This window comes from Lingula anatina, chromosome 1 (assembly GCF_051362555.1).
Source record: "Lingula anatina isolate TDL-2025a chromosome 1, LinAna3.0, whole genome shotgun sequence".
Classification (NCBI taxonomy): Eukaryota; Metazoa; Brachiopoda; class Lingulata; order Lingulida; family Lingulidae; genus Lingula; species Lingula anatina.
Genome location: NC_141767.1, coordinates 62,338,846 through 62,360,264, shown reverse-complemented (window position 1 = coordinate 62,360,264; position 21,419 = coordinate 62,338,846). Strand labels below are relative to the sequence as shown.

At 35.2% G+C, this 21,419-nt stretch overlaps 1 protein-coding gene across 31 annotated transcripts in view; it reads right to left on the bottom strand.

Annotated features, from left to right (window-relative positions):
• LOC106170911 (rho guanine nucleotide exchange factor 28) overlaps positions 1 to 21,419 on the bottom strand; it is a 106,442-nt gene that overhangs the window by 34,825 nt on the left and 50,198 nt on the right. For 21 of the 31 annotated variants that reach the window (XM_087000925.1, XM_087000926.1, XM_087000930.1 and 18 more), the window contains 11 exons: positions 19,428 to 19,878; positions 17,677 to 17,885; positions 16,031 to 16,146; positions 9,865 to 10,024; positions 9,534 to 9,594; positions 8,866 to 8,916; positions 6,814 to 6,900; positions 5,249 to 5,311; positions 4,009 to 4,129; positions 3,473 to 3,587; positions 3,093 to 3,166 (listed from right to left, as the gene is read on the bottom strand). In XM_087000925.1, coding sequence (XP_086857051.1) covers positions 3,093 to 3,166; positions 3,473 to 3,587; positions 4,009 to 4,129; positions 5,249 to 5,311; positions 6,814 to 6,900; positions 8,866 to 8,916; positions 9,534 to 9,594; positions 9,865 to 10,024; positions 16,031 to 16,146; positions 17,677 to 17,885; positions 19,428 to 19,878 — 1,508 coding nt within the window. The remainder of the gene's footprint in view (positions 1 to 3,092; positions 3,167 to 3,472; positions 3,588 to 4,008; positions 4,130 to 5,248; positions 5,312 to 6,813; positions 6,901 to 8,865; positions 8,917 to 9,533; positions 9,595 to 9,864; positions 10,025 to 16,030; positions 16,147 to 17,676; positions 17,886 to 19,427; positions 19,879 to 21,419) is intronic. The other 10 variants (XM_087000920.1, XM_087000922.1, XM_087000921.1 and 7 more) reach the window with 10 other exon arrangements.

Sequence of the window (21,419 nt, the reverse complement as noted above, 5' to 3'; positions counted from 1 at the left end):
CTGGAATCTTACATGGCCTGGCGGATCACACTGGTTCAGCAGTAAGATATCAACCTAAATGATACATACTCAACCACATGGTTCACATTTGACAGTTCAACATATCCCCTCTGCTGCCACTTAGTACAGACTGTGTGCATCTTCCAGGTAATCCATTCCAAACCTTCACAGTGCCACAAAGAGATGTAACACTTAGGTAAAACAGCAGTATCGCTGCTGGCATCTAGTGCCCCTTCTCCCCAGATACCATGTCCTCTCTTAAATGGTATCTGCTGAGACTTTTAACCAAATAGAAACACACCAGCAGCACAATGAATCCATAGCAGACCCAGGGCCTGATTTCTTTCACCTTGGTAGAACTATAGCCCCTCCTTAATCATCCCTCTTTTAATGGACCAGAAACACGAGGTGTACTTCAGCTTGGCGGTGCTCTCAGAAGAATTTATTCAAAGGAAAATTTCCAAGTTCTACAGCTATGACCTTGACTTTACTACCTGTGCAGCTAATGAGGCAGTGCTATCTTTCACCCTCAGGTGTGGACTAGAAGAGGGGAAGTGGGGGGGGCAAATTTTTTAGGACCAGTAAACTGAACTTTTCATGCACATATACTGTAACCATTTTTAATCAGAATAGTATCAATTATGTTCTACTTTTTCCAGTGCTTATATGTCATCATTCAGAGAAAACCATTTTTGGTTGATGCAAAAAGCTACTAATGCGAGGCTCATGCCATAAAATTAAGAAAATTTACAGCTATTTCCAGCTCCAAGTTTACCAACTGCAACCATATGTGAAAAGTTTGTTTATAAATTGCTGGGCAGGAAAAAATCATAACACACAACTTCAGCATTGCCAGACTTTCTGTAGTTTATAAAACACCAAGTTCTCTATTCTGGCATCAATGCAAATGTTATCTGATATTTGTTCCAAGCTGCTTTAATCTATTTAAACACAAGCTTATTTTCTATATTAAAATTATAGGATCACCCAATGGTGCAAAACGGTATCAAAGCCACTTTGTTAGAATCTAAACGCTCTCGCACATTGAAATTGATGCTGCATTTCTTTTTTCAACATGGAAAAACACCAGTCTTACTAAATATATCCAAAGAAGACCATCTAAGTGACTTTTCTGACTAAGCTTGAAATTCAAAGTGGCATATATTACTTTCAGGATGAGAATATAAAAGTAGACTTTATGCAATTATAGCACCTCTTCAAACCTGTTCAGGTAACTCACAGTCATCAGCATTGCTGAAGAGTTTATTCATGAGAACTGATAGTTACAGTAGCACTTCACAGGCGGATGTTTTTGCTCATAGTATCAGGAGCAGAAGATAATTACCAACACATCTCTACCTAGGCTGAAAGTCTATCTGGTGAGCCTTCTATATTAACCCATCCATGCCAAGTTTATTTTAAACCACAAAATAAAAAACATTTTTCAAAGTTAATTTTTTTTTTTACTTACGTTTTCTACAGATATTACTGAATTCTTTATTTCTGTTTGAGTATATAAATGCCAAGATTATAATATGTAATAAAAAATAAATAAGGCCAGCATTCACATAAAGAGCACAAATAATCAGGGAGGCACTAAGTACTCTTTGCAACACTAGTTGTCAACTTTATGCAACATAGAGTGCAGCTGAGACGTAATTTGCTCTTGTATGTCGCATACAGGGGACGACGAGTAGTTGAAACTAACTTATACCTGGTGCTTTGAACAACAGGATAAAAGCACTGAAGCAAATGAAAATACAGACAAGCCTGTATGCAAAATACAAGTGCAATTATCTTCATTTTTGAAGTGCTAGCCATGGTATAATTATATATTATATATATATATATATGAATTGCTACATATTTATAATGGGTATACTTAATGCAGTTTTACTTCAAACTGGCTTATTCTGAATGAATGTACATATAAACAGATCTCACAAAAACATGGGCTGGTTGAAGATAAATTAAGATTAACTTCTACTTGATATAAACTGGCCTAAAAGTTAATGTGTTGCACCTTCCAACATTAAGGTGTGCTACTCTCCCTGTTTTTATCATCTTTTTTTGTCTTACAGAGAGATACTCTGATAAGGCGGAAGAAGGCAATTTTGCACTTAACTTGTCAATTTGGTAGAATAGTAAAATTTCATCAGAAAGAAAATGTTAACCAGTGGAGCCCAAGTGTGCTGAACTTGTAGCAATCAGAAGTCTTGCCCTCCAGCCTTGCCTCCTATAGACCTGACCATGTGTTACAGCAGCTCAGCACACAGATATCAAGCCTCTGTGCATCATTTTCTAGACACGAGATGAGGCCAGATTAAATGGTGCTTAATTTTAACACCAGGTAAAAAAAAGGAGGCCATTCAGGACAGTTTTTACTGAAACAGTTTTTAGAAAAACTTGAAGATATCTGTAACCATCCATGTGAGAATATTAACATAGGGATGGCTCTGGCTTACATTGATCAGGATCTCAAACAACTGACTTAGAACAATGCTGAATGCCTTCATTATTTTACTTGTGTTAATTCTTTATTTTGCCTTAATGGGATATTACTGACTATATGGTATAGTTGGAATGGCAACTGCTGGACAAAGGTGTTGTGCAATGAAAGAAGATAGCACTCTGACCAAGGTCTAACAAACAATATTTTAAACCATATATTATCAATAATTGCAAACTGTCTTGATGTGTACCTCATGATGTATTCCTCTTTATGACCAGCCAGAATGTGGTAGTTGAGTCCATTCATTGCGTGAGGTGGTGTTCTACAACTTATTCTCACCTCACATTAAAAAATGTGTGATTTGCTGAACAACACTATCTCCTGATGATGAAATACATTCTTTCCAAAACATAATTTCATTATTTAAGCTTAATGATTTCTCATTTCTTTTAACTACCACAGATTTTCCCACTGAAGTAAGCTAGTCTCTGAAATGTGCCTATCCTGAAGAACAAAACATGCCAAATATTTCTTTAAAACAAGTCAGACTTTTTTGTTTATCAAAACCAAATTTCATTTGCTATGTTTTTAAAACAACCTTCAGGAAAAAGACCTATACACATGATCTCGTTTATCTTACCTTGTCTTTTTTGAGCTTTAGACAGGGAGGGACAGAATCTTTGCACGAGCTGTCATGGACGTTAATGCTACAGTCTGAAATTTTCAACAATAATGTATTTAAATTCAATTTCAAACCATAAACAAAAGGAACAGACCAATTAAACAGTTTGATCTCTACAATGTAAATCCATTGCTTTCAAAAACCTTGTATGGAAACAATATAATAATCTCTGTACCATCAAACTTCTCACATATTCATCATAAAAATAAATAAAACAGATGGCTGCACCTACGTAATGAACAATTTACTTAAATCTTATTTAAATCTCTAAGTAAATTTTTAATCACACATTTTCAAATCTATATTATTGATTTGTTTATGGAATGAAGAGAACTTACTTTCACAGCTGACTGCAGGTTTGTTAGCAAGTGTTTTACCACAGATATCACAGGAAGTAGAATTACTAAAGGAGACACTGACAAACTGGTGAGTTTTCTTTCCTTCTTTATCCTTCTGTAAGTATTAAAATACACAATTTTAAAAAATGACAGCCATGATAATTTTTTGGTTAACACATCAACATCAGTAATTAAATTTATCATTTTATTACAAAGATCACGTTGAAAAGATCCTTAATTCTAATGAGCAGCTTATTTGTAAGTGTGCATAAATACTACACTGAGTTTCAACCATGTATTTCTACCACCTTTTACATGCTGATAAGACAGTAACACTGAGGTGCAAGGTCACCAATTAGAGATAATGAAAAAGGTACAAGGTTGTGAGTTTCTGTCTTCAAAACATGAGCGATGTTAGCTCTTACAGACAAAAATGCATGCTTTCTCATCATAGCATGTTTAGAGAAACTGGATATATTTGCAACCTTTTAATCTGATGGGGATGTGACAGAAAGCATGCTAAAAGTTATGCTTACTCGTTTTTGCCTATGGCTCCCGAACTTCTGCATAAAACTCAACTTTCTTTTCTTTTCTTCTTTTGGTTCTTTTTTCTGTTCTTGTTCCATGTTATCTTCATCTTCTTCGAAATTTGCAGGACTGAAAAGAAATACTGGGAATGAGAGCCATTTTCTATGTTCTGGCAATGTGTGAACTGTGCAGAGAAAAATCCAGCATGAGACGGATATCAATAAAAACTAGGAGAGCTATGTCCATAAAAATAAAGACCAGAGTTTTGCATTTCCACCTGTATAGAATCTGAAATGTTAATTAACCCCAAAAGCAACAATCTGGCCACCATAACAATAGGCAGTAAAGTTGGTCTGACACACAATTGTGGCCTTATAAAATAATGATCACTGGCAGCAATATGCTCCATAAGATGACATGCAATTCCACCAAGAACATTTTGATGAGAAGTTGTTTCCATGAGACTAATAAGTTTCCCTTCATTAGAATGATAGGTCAAAATAATTGCACAAATAATGACACCTTGTTGAATTTCCTTTTAAATGGGACAAATATCAGATATAAATCAATATTTGAACACAGAAGTAGAAGCCTGAAAAACAAAACAGGAAGCTTTTCCTTATCACTACAATAAAAGCTCTTCATTCATTTCATTCAGGGACAAAAACACCTTGATAAGATTGGTAACCAAAATGTTCTACTGAAAATTAATACACTGTCTACTTGTGAGGGTAAGGTTTTATAAAGGAAAATGTGACACGGGAAAAAGAATTAAACCAAAGTTTCCTACAGTACTTTTGCACCACCATCACTACTACTACCTAAAATTAGGATTGGGAGTTTTAAGATTCAGCTATGAAATTCACAAAATCACAACATGGTGGACTAGATAAGCTACAAAATTCTTTCTAAAACTTCAGCTACGTTACACAACTTCTGATATTAGAAATTAAACAACAACAAACACTATTCAAAACACAGACAAACAAAAAACATGGATATTTTTTCTTCAAATTATAATGAATTTGGTGGGTACATAAAAACATGGCAGTAATTTGGTACAAAGGCCTTAGATCTTCAAAGCAATCACCACACATCTGCATCTACATCTACCCCTCTACTTTGAAAAAGGATAACAATGTGAATAATGTCTCCCTTCCAACTGTACAAACATACAGAAGGTATAAAAGATAGTCACAACATATTGTTTGGGATAAAGAAAGCACCGTTTTACCCAGCATTACTTACAGCCAGAACTCGCGCATTGTCTCTATCACTGACCGTCGCCCCCACTGCTTGACACTTTTCTTCCTGTGAGGGAGGTTGGAAAATGAAAGCAAAACATTGCAAAATGGTGGAAACATTTATGGGACTGGGATCCATCAGCCATTATTTGTTTGTAGGCTTATCATTAAAAACACTAAGACAAAAAAAAGCACAAACAAATATATAAATATGTCTAGTCATACATGAACCTGAATGCCAGTGCTGCTAATACAACTGACAAACATTTCCCCAATTGGTCTGTCCAACTTTCTTAGTGAATTGAACTGACCAATGAGGATTTTATAAGGATGGCGATAAGCTAAAACACCCACAGCCTAGGAAATACAAAAAAATACCTAATAGGTTTGAGAAATGTACAGTAGAGCCCAAGAAGTGAAACATCCTTGAATACACATGTAAGAAGATGCCAACACAGAGAAACATTGCCAGAACTTACACCATATGTTTTCCGTAGACCTTCCAAAGATACCCACAATAGCTTAAAAGCCTCATACTAAAAACCTAAGATCTTAAGAAGGGAGAGGGAAAATGGACAAGATGGTGTTAATATTGATTTATGTTGGGTTAAAACTGCTACCTAGTCACTACAACACTTCACAACAGAATGCCTGTAAATGTTTAGGCACAAGCTATGTGAAATATGTGTGAAAACTTGGCATCACTTTTCTTTGTGACACAGAAGTAACACCATAAACAAATGGTTAGTATTTTTTTGAAGAGTTGTCCTTCTTGATGTTTGGGTTTAGTAAGACTCCTCTCCGCAAATTATCTTCAAAGGAAAAGGGAAATCTATGACCACTGCGATTTTGTCCCTTAATCTATAATGGAGTATAATTACTTCTAAAGACAGAAGCTAGCCAGTGTTTGTCTATAGATTTCCTATGATCAAAACACTGCATGAATCCCTACTATATATATATATATATATATATATATATATATATATATATATATATATATATATATATATATATATATATATATATATATATATATATATATATATATATATATATTGCTACGTTGAGAGATTTCAGAGGTTGCAAAAACTGTTATCTTTTGTTACACATATTTCAAATAAAAAACACTGCATACAAGATGTTAAAATAAGTATTTTAGTAGTTCAGAACAAACAGATAATCATGCTGGGATATCACACTGCATTATAAAATGAAATGGGTGAAAAAAATTATTTACACAACAATTTAATTTTTTTTTAAATTGTGCAAAACTTGAGATTTTACCCCTTTTCAATTTCTAAATCACTGAAGTTAATAAGGTGGGTACTAGCAAAACAGGGTTTGAATTCATTAAGAATAAGCAGGAATAAGTAACTTCATGCAATTTTACAAATACTTTGGAGAATGCCCCAAAATTTGAACAACAAGTTAATATACAAACGTCTGTTAATTCCTGGGATAGCGCCACATTAAGGTTTTGTCCAAAAACCAACATATTTCATGCAGGAATCAAATCTTCAAGAAAGAAAGGGTAGGTTTTTTCAATCTAGTTCCTCAATTACTTACTCATTTAAGAATTCAATCATGGAAACCCGGGCTTTACGTTTACTTTCCTCGTCTGTCATCCCATTTTCTTGAGATTTTCTAAGTGCACTGGAAGATAAAACAGAGCTCTTTGCATGAGGCAATATTGTAATACTGTTAAAGTGTGCCAGACCCACCCCTATGCCCTTATCAGAAGTTCATCTTAGATGATTTCACAATCAGTTGAAGACAGATTACAGAGTAACTCCAGCGATATCTTTTCTAGATGTCACGGTCATCCAGCCTCTTCCACATAATACGAAAAATTGGCCTGCTTGTTTTTGCTGTTCACTCAAACAAACAAAAAGTAGCTCACCTTAACCATCCATTTTGAAATATTTTGTTAGTCAATGTATTATTCATTATAAGTAAAAATTTTAATCCTATTTATCAACATGTTTGTTTAGAAATTCCCAACAACTGAACCCACTTTTCTGATCAAAAAGAAGAGTGATGTTAGGTGCATGGTGTTAATAGCATGCGCCAAGTCAAGGAAACAAGGATACTCTTTCTCTCTGAACTTTTTTTATTAAGTTCATGTATCCCTCCTAACACAAGGATTGGCAATCGTGCCTTCATGTCAAATAACTTCATATGCACCCAGGCTATTTACGAACATAGGAGGCAAGGAAAAGTCATCAAAGTAAGTCAAGGAATATGTTTGTAGCTCAAGGTCTGCTATTATTACATAGTCGCTCAAAGGCCTCTGGGAAAGTTCTGGATTAACATTCTTGGAATCCAGGTATTTGATTGGTGTGAATCATGTTTTCATTGGTTGGGAAGGGCATAAATTTCTGACTGTATGTCCACAGCACCTGAGTTTATTAAATACACTTGTGACTTTGCAAAGCATTTTTAAAACAAGCTGAAAAACGTGGCGACAGAGTAGAGCAATGGCACCTTGGATGCCCCATCGTTAAATTTATATGACATTAATTACTAGCAAGTCAATTAAATGCAGAATGCTTTTTTTCCCTTTGACCACATATCAATACATTTAAAAAAGGCTATGTAATTTCTGCTAAACAAAGCATATCAAAAAATGCAAAATTCCAAACCCAATTACAAAAAAAAAAAAAAAAAAAAATTCCACCTGTTTTGAATGGTTGCAAGGAATTTGTTTCAGAATTATTTCTTTTGGCATGTTATAATTCTACCAGATTGTTCACAAATGACAATTCAATAAACTGTAATGAACTATAGACTGATAAGCAGGAATCCATAATAATACAGATTTTGTATAACAATAAAATAGCTTCATCTACATTTCTATAATGACAGGAAGTGGAAATCAATGGATGACAGACAGGAGTCCAGCTGCAATAAGATTTAATAATAATTTCTGACAGGCCTTCTAAAAGCATGGATATCACATTTCATAAAAGTAATGTCAATATATCTGTTATAAGACATACCAATATATATTTATATATTTATTAACTGTTGTTATACATTTAAAAGCTAGCATGGTCAGAAAGCAAGTCAAAAGAAAAACTAGATGACAAAAGTAAAAACGAAGAATCTAACAAGCAAAAGCAAGAAGTGAAGTGAAAAGTGACAAATACAATACAGCAAAAGAGATGCTAATGGGAATGTTGCCTTTATACAGAACATACATATATAGTCATAATGGTGCTTTATGGAGACACTGACGGTAACAGTTTTCAGTGACATTTCTCAATTTTTTTTTCTAAAAATTGATAATTTTTGCTAATCACCAAAATGTGCTACCTCACTTATACTAAGATTTTGTAAAAAAAAAGAAAAAAAAAAAAAAAATTGGGAAATCCATTTCAATACATCTGTTGAAAGTTATAAAGCAATAACTACATTCCTAATTATCTCCTTGCAACAAAATGCTGAGACATTATGATAAAACTTTCTTCAACATGGCTGGCAATACATTAGCAAATTTTATCAGTCATCAATGGATAATGTTAAAACAGAAAATATAAAGGCACATCCCTTGAGCATCAGGCTTTCAAGCTGCATTGAGTATAACAGATAAAAGGAAAGGTGAAGGGCATCACTCACTCGTGTTCTTCTACTAGCTTTCGAATTGTTACATGACTCTGCTTCTCAGTGCTATTTATGTTAAAGAAAATAAAATTGAAAGAAGGGTCAATTTAAGTCACTGCAGTTCAGCAACATACAGCTCGTCTTTTATGCAATAAGTAAAATACACATCCCTCATTTTAGGGCCTAACAAGGTATTTTGGAATCTAAAAGATCAACTTGTACACCCATATTAATTTCAATTGAAAGTTGCTAAACATACAGATATAATATGACAAGACTTTTGAAAACAAATTTTTCTTTGTTATTCAATAATAGTGTACAGGAAGTGACAATCAGCCAAATCATTCAAATTCTGCAGAGACCCCCTAATAAAAGCTGTATCATACTTGTCACTGACTGACAAAATACACCACATACAAACAAACAATTATTAATTAAGTTATCAAAAAAATAATCAAATGGCTACTACTTGGTGAATAATAAAGAAATAGTGAGATAAATAATACTTTCTAAAGTAAATCTAAAAGGGGAGAAAAAGCAAACTAAACAAAATCAAGAGTCACACAATAATAAAAAATACATCACAATTAAATCTGGAACTAAGGAAATGCATTTTAAAGAATTCTAGGTTATGGAGTTAGAGCAGACAGGGAGAGTGACAACAGAGAAGACCAGTTACTTACAAGGCCTCTTCCTTTGTGATATGCCCTTCATTGAATGTGCCAGATCTCCGACAATCTGCAACTGAAGTACCAGTAATTACACATAAACGACAATGATTTAAATGATCGGATAACCTACTAGAGGAATTAAACTTTGAACTTTAATTTCAAAGTTAACAGCATCTTTAATAATTCATCCCATTTTTGTCTTTCAATAATTTAAACAGCACAACGTACATTACCAGTATTGCACATGAATCATTATATCTAAATCGATTCCAACCAGAAAGTCAAAATGCATCAATGAAACCCTGGCATATGAGAGGGAAAATAAAGAGGCAAACGTCCATACCTTCTCCTTCCTTTACAGAAGACAGAGATGGAGTGGAGACAGACATCTTGGACTGCTGCAAAAGAGTCACATTTTTCTGTTTGGGTGTCCTCACAGACATGGGGGGATTACTGGTGGCTGTGGTAGAGACATTGGTCTGGTTTGGAGCCATAGCATCCTTCTGAAATAACAGAGAAAAAGTTTTCTTAGACATTAAAGCAAGATAACACTCACCACATCATATATCACTTTACAATTGTATAATTTGCAGCACACTAGTATTTAGGAGGAATATATTTCTACCAAAATAAAGCAATTTTTATCATTGATAACCATCACATTCACATTCCAAAAATATGCCACGTTCAAAACTTATGTATTTCATTTGATGTAAAAACATGCTTAGAGCTTTTCATTAGACCAATGATAACTCCAAAACATGAAAGTTTGTTTTGAATGAATGTATAGACATCATCTAACATAAGACAGTAAGGATAAAGTAGAAAGCACAGTCAAAGTTCTTAACACTTTTTTTCTTTTGTGCCAATAAACTGCCCCTCCACCCTACGAAGGGAGGGGGGGTTAAAGTACGCAAGGAGTCAAACTACATCGTGAACTGTACATATTGATCTCCTCATCCTTTTGTAAGCAGAACATCTTGAAAGATCATTGGCAGAGGAAATAAAGTAAACTGGCTGCCAAGAACTTGCAATTACCAAGCAACTACAGATAATTTCAGTGTTTCACATGGATTGGAATGGTGAAGGACAGCAAATAAGCCAAAGGAGTCATATGCCAAGGAAAAAAGTTTATTCACCAGTCTTTTTCATTTTCACTGATCAATTTCACTAATTGTATAAAATCCCTATAGGTTAATTTAATCTTATAGCCAAACTATGGAATTACAAAAACATGCTTAAAAATTGCTAGTCCTGTAACTTGGCAAATATGTCTCATTAGATTCTAATTCAATCCATTTATGCGTAGTAATTGTTCATTAGCAAACTGGCAAATTAATAAACTTCCGTCTTATCTCTAGCTAGCCACAGCTCAAGATGTTCAAGCTATAATGCTGATAGCTATCGAGACATTTAATGTCCTTAAAATTCCTGAAATCACATACACAACAGTCTTATTCTTATTATATGACTTTTATTCAAATCACTGTGCCTTTAACTTTGCCATCAGTCAATCATTTAATCAGTACAAAAACCAAATAAATGATATTTTGATGGCCTGAGGACAGTGCACACTTACATACAGCTCTTCTAAGAGTGACAGGGCACAACCATTTCTCAGCTATATGTGCAGCAAGTGTACATCAACCATTGAACCCATATTATCACACAGACACTGTTCAAAATAGCTTGTATTGACAACGCATATCCCTCTTCATGAACCACTTAGTCTGAATTGCCTGAAAGTTCACTGGTTAAGTGCCTATATTATAGATAATACAATCTAACTTTACATCAACCAGAATGTCAAATCCAAGCAATTTTGACCTGCCAATAAATAAAAGCCACTTAGCATATCCACCAGACTACAGCAGAAAAGGTCACATACATATTTCTTTCTAGAGGGCACACAGGGTGATCAGCTCCCATTACGGGTAATTAAAAGTCAGGGGTAATAATTAACAAGAAACCATAGACTGAATACTGCCACAGTAGATAAGAGTGATTATTTCTACCCACCAGCAGCTAGTTGCAGGTGGTTTCTTCCCTTAACAGGACAGACATTTCCAGCTCCATAAAGCATCATAAAAAGTCTGAAGAAATTTCTCAAACCCATCTTTGCAGCAGTCAAAAATAAGAACCTGTTCAGTTCAGAGTCCAATTAGACTAAGGGTTGTAAGGGGGGAGTCTTTTTATTAAGTAAAATGCTTTTTTTTTAAAAAAAATACACATGGAACCTGATCTCATCTGACAGCAGAATCCACAGAGCAAGGCATCCCAGTGCTTCTTCAGTCCTTTGGCAGGTGTAAAAATGACAGCTAAGTCTGAATGGGCAGGCAAGGTAAATTCTCAACAAATGGCCTCCTAAATCTAGAGTGAAATTTACCCGAAAAGTGCATGTCTACAGCGATTAACCTGCCAGTTTAAGAGCGTTCCAAACACCATGGTTCATCACCACTAGATCTACCTCCAAGTGCTATGGAACATGTCTCAAACTGGTGCATCAAGATGCATCAAGCCCCGTGGAATGCAGGAAAAAAAGAACATGGAACTGCTGAGATCTTGTTGAAATATTTTTAAAGAGGTTGCAGACTCTATGGGCCACTGGTCTCCCTGTCACTGCACAGACATAAAGATATTTTTCCCTTTAAAAATAAACCTATTACCATGCCTTATATACTACAGCCAGCAGTGGAAAGCTTCTCTGGATGTCCAAGTGATCTTTAAAGTAGTCCTGTTCTTTGACCAACAGACTTACCATGTCCTCAGCAAAGTTTATCAACTGGCTGTATGTAAACCACTTCTGTAAATGGTTTCTTTTATGTAAAATCCAGTGAAATCATGGCCATTTTCTGTGAATCCTTCTTCGTGACATGGTCCATTAATGGGGCATCAAATATAATAACAGGATATGTTGTAGAAATCAATATTAGCCAGTTCACTGAATGTGGATTAAGCAGGGAATGAGACTGTGATTACAAAACACAGAGAAAGGAAGTCCAGTACTTTCTCAGCACTCAGACAGCATAGAATGGCCACCTTGGATTTATTGAAGTCATTTTATGCTCCTACATCACAGAATTTCAATAAGGTTCCAAGAAAACACACCAGAGGGTGCCATCAGCCCAATCTAAAGTTTATGTCCAATTTTTATCAAATCCTACTGATGGTTGGCAAAGTTGCAAAGGTAAATCAATAATCCACCTTTGCTTTTTCCTCGGTCATGCAGATTGCACCTTAGAGACCTAGAAGCAAACACAAAAATTGCAAACCTTTTCAAATGGGTACCAGCTCTTTTGACAGGTGAAATATTAAGTGGCAGGTCACTGAGGATGAAAAGAAAATTATAAATATGAACTGGATTGAATCTTTTTTCTTTGAGTAATGCAGTAAGGTTAAAAGGAAGACCCTGTTATAAAAAGAGGAGCTCAAAACTCCAAGTTAACTTAAAATATGGTGCCAAACAAACAAGGTAAACAAGTGAAGCAAAGAAATAAATATCTTAATATTACCAGTAGGATTTCCGTATGCTTGGAAAAGAAACGCTGTATAACATGTACAAGTAATCTTGGTGTTCAGATCAATGGCATCATACCAAACAAAAGTCAAAATTGGGATAACATGCACAACCTCCCCATCCCTTTAACATACAAACATGCCAAGCTCTCTTGCTAACCTCTTCCTGGCAAAAAAAAAATTGTTCTGCCATTGGACATGTCTCTCCCATGTAAAGTTTCATAACACATGGCTTCTGCAGTGAGACAAACACCATTCTGTGTCAATTTGGTTCATGGGTGATAAAAAATTGTAATTGCAAGGAATAAAAGATACGTGAAAGAAATCATGTCCTTTCACTTGCTGAGGAAAGCATTGTGTTTTGATACTGAGAGCAGCCAGCTCAATCTTATTTTAACTATACAAATTTACAAAAATATTTTTATTCTTAAACCCTGCAAATGTATAAATCTTGGATGTTCCAAAAAAAAATCTAAATCTAAAAGCTTTTGAGTATCAATCTTCTATTCCAAAAGTACCTTGCCTTTTATAACAATCTTAAAGGACTAGAAACCTAAGTCATAGTACAAAATGACAGAAAATTGTTTAGAATTAATTAAACTGAGAATTACTCAGAACTGCTAAAATATTTGACAGCAGATTTTGAGCTCATTATCTGTAAATTTCCCTGCAAGTTTGCTGGGGGGGGAACTGCAATGTGTTCCAAAAGCTAACCTACAGGCACAGAGCACCTTAGAAAATATATCCTACAGATTCATGGTTTTCCACTCTGAACACAAACTGGGTGAACAGATACTTCAGGTATGACAACAAACAAATTTCATTTGAAACACCTTTCTTGGAACCAATATCTTCTCGAGTCCATTTATAAAAATCACATTACCTATTTCCAAAAACCCTACAACATTTATTCATCATGAAAAAAAATCAAAGCAAGGGCATATGTATTCACCTTCCAGCGCAGAAGAAATATGCACACTTTATCACTGACACATGGAAGATCAATGAATGCCACTCCAGCAAATGATGTTAGATTATTCTATATTTCTAACACAATATAATTCTAGTCTTCTTTAAATTTTCTACCCTCCAATCCATCTATTCCCTATCAGAATTACCCACCTTCTGTACATCGCAACTGGTTATCAATTCTGTATCCTTCCATCCCAATTTCTGAAGAATAAAACTGACCATAACAGCCCACAAAGCCAGCCTGATATGACTAACAGACTATGTGCTTAGATCATACTGGAAGCTCCGGGACTATCAGCTCACAGTTCCTGCACTAGAGCACAATGTCAAAGTTTGCAAGGCTGAAGGAGAATTCTACTGTTCACCAGGTTGCTTCAAAGAAGAGAAATAAATTTGCCTGGTCATTCAACTAAACCTCCCTATAGATCAGGGCTAATTGCTGGGTCCTAGACAGACTTTCAAACCAAGGACAGAAACAAAATCCAAGCTGCGTAATATACAGATTGCAGGCCTTTCTGAGAACTCTCAATTTCCTGTTGTGGATGGTGCTCAGCCTTTTATCGATTGTGCTGAAATGGCAATCTAGCCACTACTTACAAGTCTATTATTGAGGAGGGTCCCTTGGGAACAAGCCTAGGTTATCTAGGGTATATATATATGGCAACTATCACAAGGCAGTTTACTTGGCAACTTGAACTGTCACCAATTCTGATGAGGAATCTAGGTACCATCATAACGTATCCATTCTATTAAATCTATTTGTGAAAAATGCCTATTTATGCAACTGATACAGCAGAGAGAAAGGGTAAAGTGAGGTTGGAAGGGAGGATTTAAATGGGCCTTCCTATAATCTTATCTAAAATCATCCTCTATCATTTTGCTGATAAAATACCATTACAGATCCTCTGAGCAACTGGCTTTGAACATACATAAAAATCATTAATATGAGACAGTGAGTTCGAATTCTGATGATATATCTGCTGACAAGTTTTTAAAAGGCAAAAGACTGGTTTCAGTTCACACTAATTCCACGTGAAATATAGAGGAGAAGATACTAGAGAAAAAAAATTAATAGAATATACACTAGCTATAATCAAAAGATCCCGGTGTCTATTTCTAAGTTTGTCTTGCAAGGATAAGAAATATCTAAAAAAAAATATAATAACTCAAGTTTATTTGTGTGATAACATAAAAGAATACTAATAATATTTTGATTTGATTATATAAATAGCTTTTTCTCTTCACTACCAGACTATAATCTGCAAACGTACTCGGGGCCAGTTAATGTTGCAAGCAGCAAACAGATACTGCAGCCTTGGACATATTTGTTTCCTCTTGTAACAGAGAAACCAAAACAATCATATTAGTGATTGCAGTGGGACCAAACCCTGGATCCGAATACTGTCAGCCATGCAGATGTACCATAGGAAGAGATTTAATAAAGACTATCAAGAGATATGTGTACCAGGCACACGTTCTTTTCCTTCTTCTGGTGAGTTTACTCATGGGATGAATGGGGGCGTGAAACTTGCTGCACATGCAAATAGACCGTAGATGCATGAATCCCAACAGAAAAATGCCAGGTCCTGCTGTAAGTATTACAGGAAGATTGTGTGTTTTATGCTGCAGTGTTGCATGTTGCAACAGGCTGTTGAGAATATTTTCTGTTAAACTTGCTGTGTGCAAAGCACTTGCAAACCCAGTGAGATACACCCTGTATTGAAAGAAGTATCTTGCGAAATCCCTCAACAGTAAACTTGATGCTAGAAGCTAGCAGATATTAATATAAATATTAATTTTCATCCTCTAGATGGGCAGTTTTAACTCAAGGGAAAAAGGAAGGTGTGTGTGTGTGTGTGTGTGTGTGTGTGTGTGTGTGTGTGTGAGAGAGAGCTTGCATGCATGTACGCGCATGTGTGACTATGTGTGTTATATTAATTAACAATGCAGGACAACAAAAAAGCACTAAGATAGACCAAAGATTTGACTTACAAACCATATTCCTCAAAATTTCTACTAACCTGAGACTCATTGGAGCTGTTTAAATCCAGGCCAATGTCTGTCAGCGAGCGAATGGAGCTGTTTCCTTGGCTGAGTGGTCGGTCTGGCGGAGACATCCCATTTCTGGCACCACTCGCTGTTTTGAAGATTAAAACACATTAAAAAATTAAAAATATCACAGATTTCACCTTAATTTCTACGCAGTATATCTGATAAATAACGAGGTGCCCTTGTCTTGTTTTCCATTTCATAACCCTCCATTTCCCAGAATATCCAGGCAAGTCATCCTGGCACTTTCCACTCCATACAGGGGTTCTTTAAAATAATTTAGCTTTGCATTATTTTCTTGTGTAATTTTGGAAATGCATATATCCTCTTACAGGTTATTAACAATAAAGTTTTAAATCTCGTGTTAGTAAAATAAATGTAGGTAATACAATCTGCCTTTGTACTTTTCTGCTTATTATCAGTCATTGACATGTTATGATTCCATCAAATTTGTTTCCTTTTTGCTTTTTGATTTTGAAAACATCTCAATACAAATTCCTAACTTTTCCGTGCCATTTTCTGAGTGCAGGAGAGCAGAACATTTGATGCCTTTACACAACTTGTCAACATCTCTTTACTGAGAGATGAAAAAAAAAAAAAACCCCTTTTTAATTCTTTGATTAAAATGAGAAGCTTTCAGGTTTGCATGAGCCCAAGGAATAAGTTTTATCAATGCAACAAAGCTTGAGCGAGTTTAAAGACCTTTTCAAATCTAGCATAAATATCTTAGTTCTTTTCTCACATAAAGTGGTACAGTTTCCTATTTAGGAGACTTTCTAACTTAATAGGCATGCTCCTAAGTTGTCAGTCCTTAAAGTGTACCATTACAGCTGTATTGATTAAGTATACCACTTGATGTGAAAAAGTCTGTAGATTATAGTTTATACAGGTTTAATAGACAGATCAGACCTGACATCAATCACTGACCATGAAAACAAGTTCTTTATGTAATAATAATAACTGATAATAAATGAGAGATAAATCTAAACATAACCCACATGCCATAGGATGCAAGGTTAATTGCAATGTGACACCTGTATATCAAGTCCCCCTATCAGTCACTGTCCGAAACTTTAACAATCCATTACTTTAATGGACTAGAATGTGTAATACTTCAAAAATAAAAAAATTAACCCAACTCATAACATCAACTAAAATATTTTATATGCAGTACAAAACATTCTAAAAATTTTTATTTTAAATGCATAAAAGATGCTGAAATTTTTTTTAACATGAAAGGTAATACCTTCTCTGAATTATAGCCAGATGTTATAAAGAGGCATATTGTAATCTTTCAAGTCACTGACTTTTGAAAACTCATGGTAGTATAATAATACAACTGTAGTACAGTTGGCTAGAAGGAAATTTATGTAGCACATATGCTGGTCACATGATTACACAACTGGTTAATAGATGGCAGCACAATGCCTATATAAAAAGCTGAAAGATGCAAGTGGACCTTTTTAAAACATCCTTCAAATGCAAACTCCAAAGGCCCACAGTTTCATATAGAAGATTAGAGGGCCTTAAACACAACATTTATACATCCAGATTTCCAAACAGATTTGTTAGACTTTCATCCCCAAAGCTTTAAGTCATTGTTTCTGGGAAAACCTACCTTCAGGACTCCCAATAATGTCAGTAGTGTAACTGCCAGCCCAGCTATGCCTGGGGTTCATGCCAGTGAGATCAGTGCCCGCACTGAGACTGCTGCTACTACCAGGGGACAGGGAGGCCGACGTCTTATGGTTGCCCAATTGTTTGTGGATGTAACCCTCTTCCTCTTCTGACTCCTCCGCTGCACTGTCTAGACTGCTCAGACTCATGCTGAAAAACAAGGGCAAGATAAAGTGGACATATTTAGATATATGTACCGTGGTCAATATATATCTATATTTATATTGGTGTGTTCAGACAGGGAATCTGATCCTTGAAACAGGTCCAACTTGGGTCATCAGATGACCAGACTGCATATAGAGCATTATTGCTTGATAACATAAGTTGGGTCCCTTTTTTCATCCAAAACAGGTAATTGTGTATTATTCAGCTCAAGATTGTCATAGGCTTATCCATACTTGGAGCTAAGAAAGTTGTATCAAATTGTATTACCACTGATCATCAAGTTGAATAGTTTACCACAAAATGAAAATGGTGATCCGATAATGGTTAACAATTCTAGTGACCAACACCTATACAAGGCCATCAACTTGTTAACTTCCAACCTTAAATCTTTGAACCATTTATTGTTGTCATATTTTGTGTCCAAATTAGCCATGAAGCATGTACCTATAGATATGTCTTGATTTTATCCCCGTTATTAACCCTGTATCTATTTAAAATGCTATCTCTATTGCCCTACCTGATAACATTACAGACAGATAGCAAGCAAACCGGATGTCACAACTGTAGCATTTTGTATATAACTTTGGCAGCACAGACCATTAGATTTCATCAAATCAAATAAATGGCCTTTGTCCTCCCCCATATTTATTGCCCATACAGACCAAACATGAGTTTGAACAGGTGAGTCAACTTGTGGACAGAATTAGAAGATAGTATTATGTCACACTCCAAATATCACCTTTAAAAATTCAAAATTCAAACTATGGTTTCTCACTTACAACTATCTATTCTGTTCCCACTACACTATTAAGAATTTTTCCAAACAAAGTATTAAGAATTATGAACAAAACATTATCTTGGAAAGTAAGAAAGTGTGTGTGTAGCATTAATATGTCAAGTACAAATGTGAGTCAAGACCTTAAAGAAAAACTGTTATGAAAATAACTCAATATGCCTTTTTCAGCTGAAAAGTATAAGAGGGGCAATATTTTAAAATAAAAGTGTGTTTTAGTCCACACAATGCTACATGTATATCTCTAGCTATCGAAATAGGTCAGTCTACTCAACCAATTTTCTTTCCGCATAAATCACTTATACTTCAGTGTGAAGCTTATTAAGGAAAAAAAGCCCGAGTCCAGACAGCAAACCAGAACCATCTGGTGTCTGAGTGTCCCCAACAGGGGCCATGTCCTCAGCTGAAGTGTTCTACACTCAGCTTGTTCAACAAATCAGGTGCACTGGCTCTTTGTTTTCATGTGGGTTGACTTATATTATTCTGCATTCAAAGTTTGTAATACAAAACTTCTGCAACAATTCTGCATTTCAATTTTAAATTTTAGATGACAGAGAACCTTTTTTCTCCTTTCCTCTATTTTTACAACTTCAATTTCAGAATGTGATTTGCACAAAAAATGAGATTAAATTAATTATATTAATTGCTTTACATAATAATTCATCAAAAATTAAGATATTCAAACACCTACCACAGCACAAATTTTTACTGATCATTTCTCAAAAAGTACCCACCTTTTCCCACTGACAGCCAGTAATTTATTCCTAAACTGCTGCTTCTCCACAGACATGCCCATCACGTGATGCGACCAGCGACGTTGTTTTGGTTTAACATTCTTGTGAGGTGTATTTTCCTCTAAAGTACCAGTGGTCCCAGCAGACGGAGAGGTTTCTTGGTACAAATCCTTACTATGCATCACTGGGTCCAGCACATCATAATTATCCTCTGAGCTATCCACTGTTACATCGTTAATTCTAATTTTCACTCCCTCGTCAATGTTTCTCATATCTGATGCTGTGTTTGTACTGTGATTCTGAGCACTGTTTCTTACAGAGGGGTATTGACTAAGCTCTTCAGAGTCATTTGCGGGATAATCCACTTCGTCTTCGTCGTCGTCTTCCTCCTCCTCCTCTTCAACCTGATCATCACGCTCCTCACCTATATTCAGCATGGACTGGTGGTGGTCTAGAAAGAAGAAAAAAAAAACAATAATGATGCAACTATAACAACATCTTCAATAAAGGTCTCACATAATGAGACTTCTTAGCTGTCTCTCTCTCTCTCCCTTCACCTGTTGGTGTGTGTGCGTGTGCCTATGCTGCATGCATGGATAATTAGCTTATTGTACATCAAATGTCTGAAAGAGTCCCTTACATTAAATGAGGTAACTTTAAAATATGTGATTTAAACATTATTACATTATTATAAAGTTCTTTGTAATATAATAAAACAGCATTTTTACCATATGTATATCATGTATGTTTTCTCATGGAATATAACAAATATTTCAAAGATCATTACAAGTGCCTGCTACAAATCAAGTTGACTTCTCAATAAACTACAGTTAATCCTCCCAAATTTGAATATATGCACGTAACTTGTACTAGGATATTTTGAATTATGCATGGAGGTGATAGGCTATGTTCACATCCTGCCACCCTTAGACTGGATATGGTCCAACTGATATGAGCAGAGGACCAGGTAACCAAGTTAGTCCCATTGTGAACAAGTCTTAGCAGTTACTAAGAGGAGGTATGTGCCTTGTCGGTTAAAGCTCTGGAATTTTGACAAAGGTGGCTTGTACCTGTTTTTTCTCTAAATAGTCCTTGTTCAGTTTTCTGATCTTTCAGTACACAGTTCATTGGTGTTTAACTATGAAAATATACACCAGAAAACAACTTTTGAAATATACCTGTGGCACTAATGGGGATTTACCACCCCGCATGGAAAAGAGATAAATGTCAATGTAGTCAAAAAAAATTGTTCACTTAGAAATGGAAAGTTTGACATTATCAGGTATCTGGATGCTATCTCATCTTTTCCCTCGATAAAAATGTTAAATAGACATAAAAAAGATCAATCTCATCAATGCCATTGTTATAGCAACTTTTCTTAATCATCAGCAACAAATACTTTCCTACTTCCTGGTTTCCACCTTGTTAGATTTTCAGTTTCACTTATGACTAAATTAACGTGAAAATACTTGCCAAAACACAGCATTAATAAAGATTTACAGCATACTTAAAGTACACTAGACCTTTGGTGAAAACTTTATAGATATATTTGAGATCAGAATCATCTTAAAGGCCACACACACCTTAATTCTCCAAAGGTCTTGAACCTTAGAATACCTGTGTTATAGAGATATCTCAAGAAGATTTAAAAAAAACACTCATAAAACTTTCCAGATTAATGACAGTAAATATTTACAACCTTGGCTCATTAATTATGTCACTTACCAAGTTGTACAGGTAAAATCAAACTAGATGTCAATTTTTGAAGAAACTAATACCAACAACTTCTAAAAATATGTGTCTTTGTCATTTCTTGTGTCATCAACAGAATTAATTTCCGTAAAGTCTAAAAAAAGAACTGTGGATTAATACCTCCTACAAAACCACACACAGACTCCATATACATGGTTGTTTATTCTATAAAATAATACACAACCCACACCACAATAACACACAACCTACACCACAAATGACTGTCATTATAGTATTGCT